Below are 1,019 nucleotides of genomic sequence, written 5' to 3'. Positions count from 1 at the left end.
GTTCTGTTGCAGGTCTGCTGAAGTATCCAGAGTCTTCTGGCTGCTGGACACAAAGTGGATCCTGTCAGAACTGAGCTGAAGGCAGAGGTACAGGTAGACAAACACACACTCTGGTTCTGGTTCGGTCAGATTCAGACTCTTACCATCAGCAGGGTCTTTATGTGGGTCTTCAGAACCTCCATCTCTCGCAGCATCTCATTGGCTCTCCTCACCACCTCCTGGCTCTCATTGGCTGAAGACTGCAGGGGAGTCCTGAAACACAAAGACCAAGAGAGTCCAGATGGAACAGAACCTGAAACCAGGTCCTGATCCACGTCAGGAACAGCTGATGCTGCTGTTGCTAGGCAACAGGACTGATGAAGGACAGTGTCCTCCCTCTGTTCAGTCTGTTGTTCTGGTTTTAGAGAAGGGATCCTGGATCAGCTGGATCCTGGATCAGCTGGATCCTGGATCAGCTGGATCCTGGATCACCTGGATCCTGGATCAGCTGGATCCTGGATCAGCTGGATCCTGGATCAGCTGGATCCTGGATCACCTGGATCCTGGATCAGCTGGATCCTGGATCAGCTGGATCCTGGATCAGCTGACTGTTTGGATGAATGAAAGTACTTTTTGAGTCTAGCCTGGACTCTGGAGGTCCAGACCTTGGGGGCTCACATGAACATCTCGTCTCTTCGGAACATTCCAGAATAAATTACGTTTCCAGACMGAGCTGTAGCCATGGCAACCATATCCTCCTCTACGGTGTGTGTGTCTGTGTGTGTGTGTGTGGGGGGGGAGGGCTGAACAATGAGACCGCAGGATCCCCCACCTCTGCTCCAGGATTTATCCACGTCCCACATTCTGCTGGTTTCCAGCAGCGACCAAAACATTTTGACTTGTTTCAGCGATCAGCCAATCAGAGAGCAGCGTCAGTCTTTGATGTTGTTGTTCTCCAGCTGCACTGCAGATGTTTCACCTACAGAGTGTGTGTGTGTGTGTGTGTGTGTGTGTGTGTGTGTGTGTGTGTGTGTGTGTGT

At 51.5% G+C, this 1,019-nt stretch overlaps 1 protein-coding gene across 4 annotated transcripts in view; it reads right to left on the bottom strand.

Moving 5' to 3' along the window:
- The window catches only part of LOC106527277 (protein TALPID3), a gene marked incomplete at its 5' end in the record, with an annotated part of 9,381 nt that extends 9,129 nt beyond the window's left edge, over positions 1-252 (bottom strand). For all 4 annotated transcript variants that reach the window (XM_014022110.1, XM_014022109.1, XM_014022111.1 and 1 more), the window contains 2 exon segments: positions 1-43; positions 144-252. In XM_014022110.1, coding sequence (XP_013877564.1) covers positions 1-43; positions 144-252 — 152 coding nt within the window.
- Between the last annotated feature and the right edge of the window lie 767 nt (positions 253-1,019).

The sequence above is a fragment of the Austrofundulus limnaeus genome, unplaced genomic scaffold (genome assembly GCF_001266775.1).
Source record: "Austrofundulus limnaeus strain Quisiro unplaced genomic scaffold, Austrofundulus_limnaeus-1.0 Scaffold318, whole genome shotgun sequence".
NCBI classification, from domain to species: Eukaryota; Metazoa; Chordata; class Actinopteri; order Cyprinodontiformes; family Rivulidae; genus Austrofundulus; species Austrofundulus limnaeus.
The sequence above is the reverse complement of the archived record's forward strand: the minus strand, read 5'-3'. Positions and strand labels throughout refer to the sequence as shown.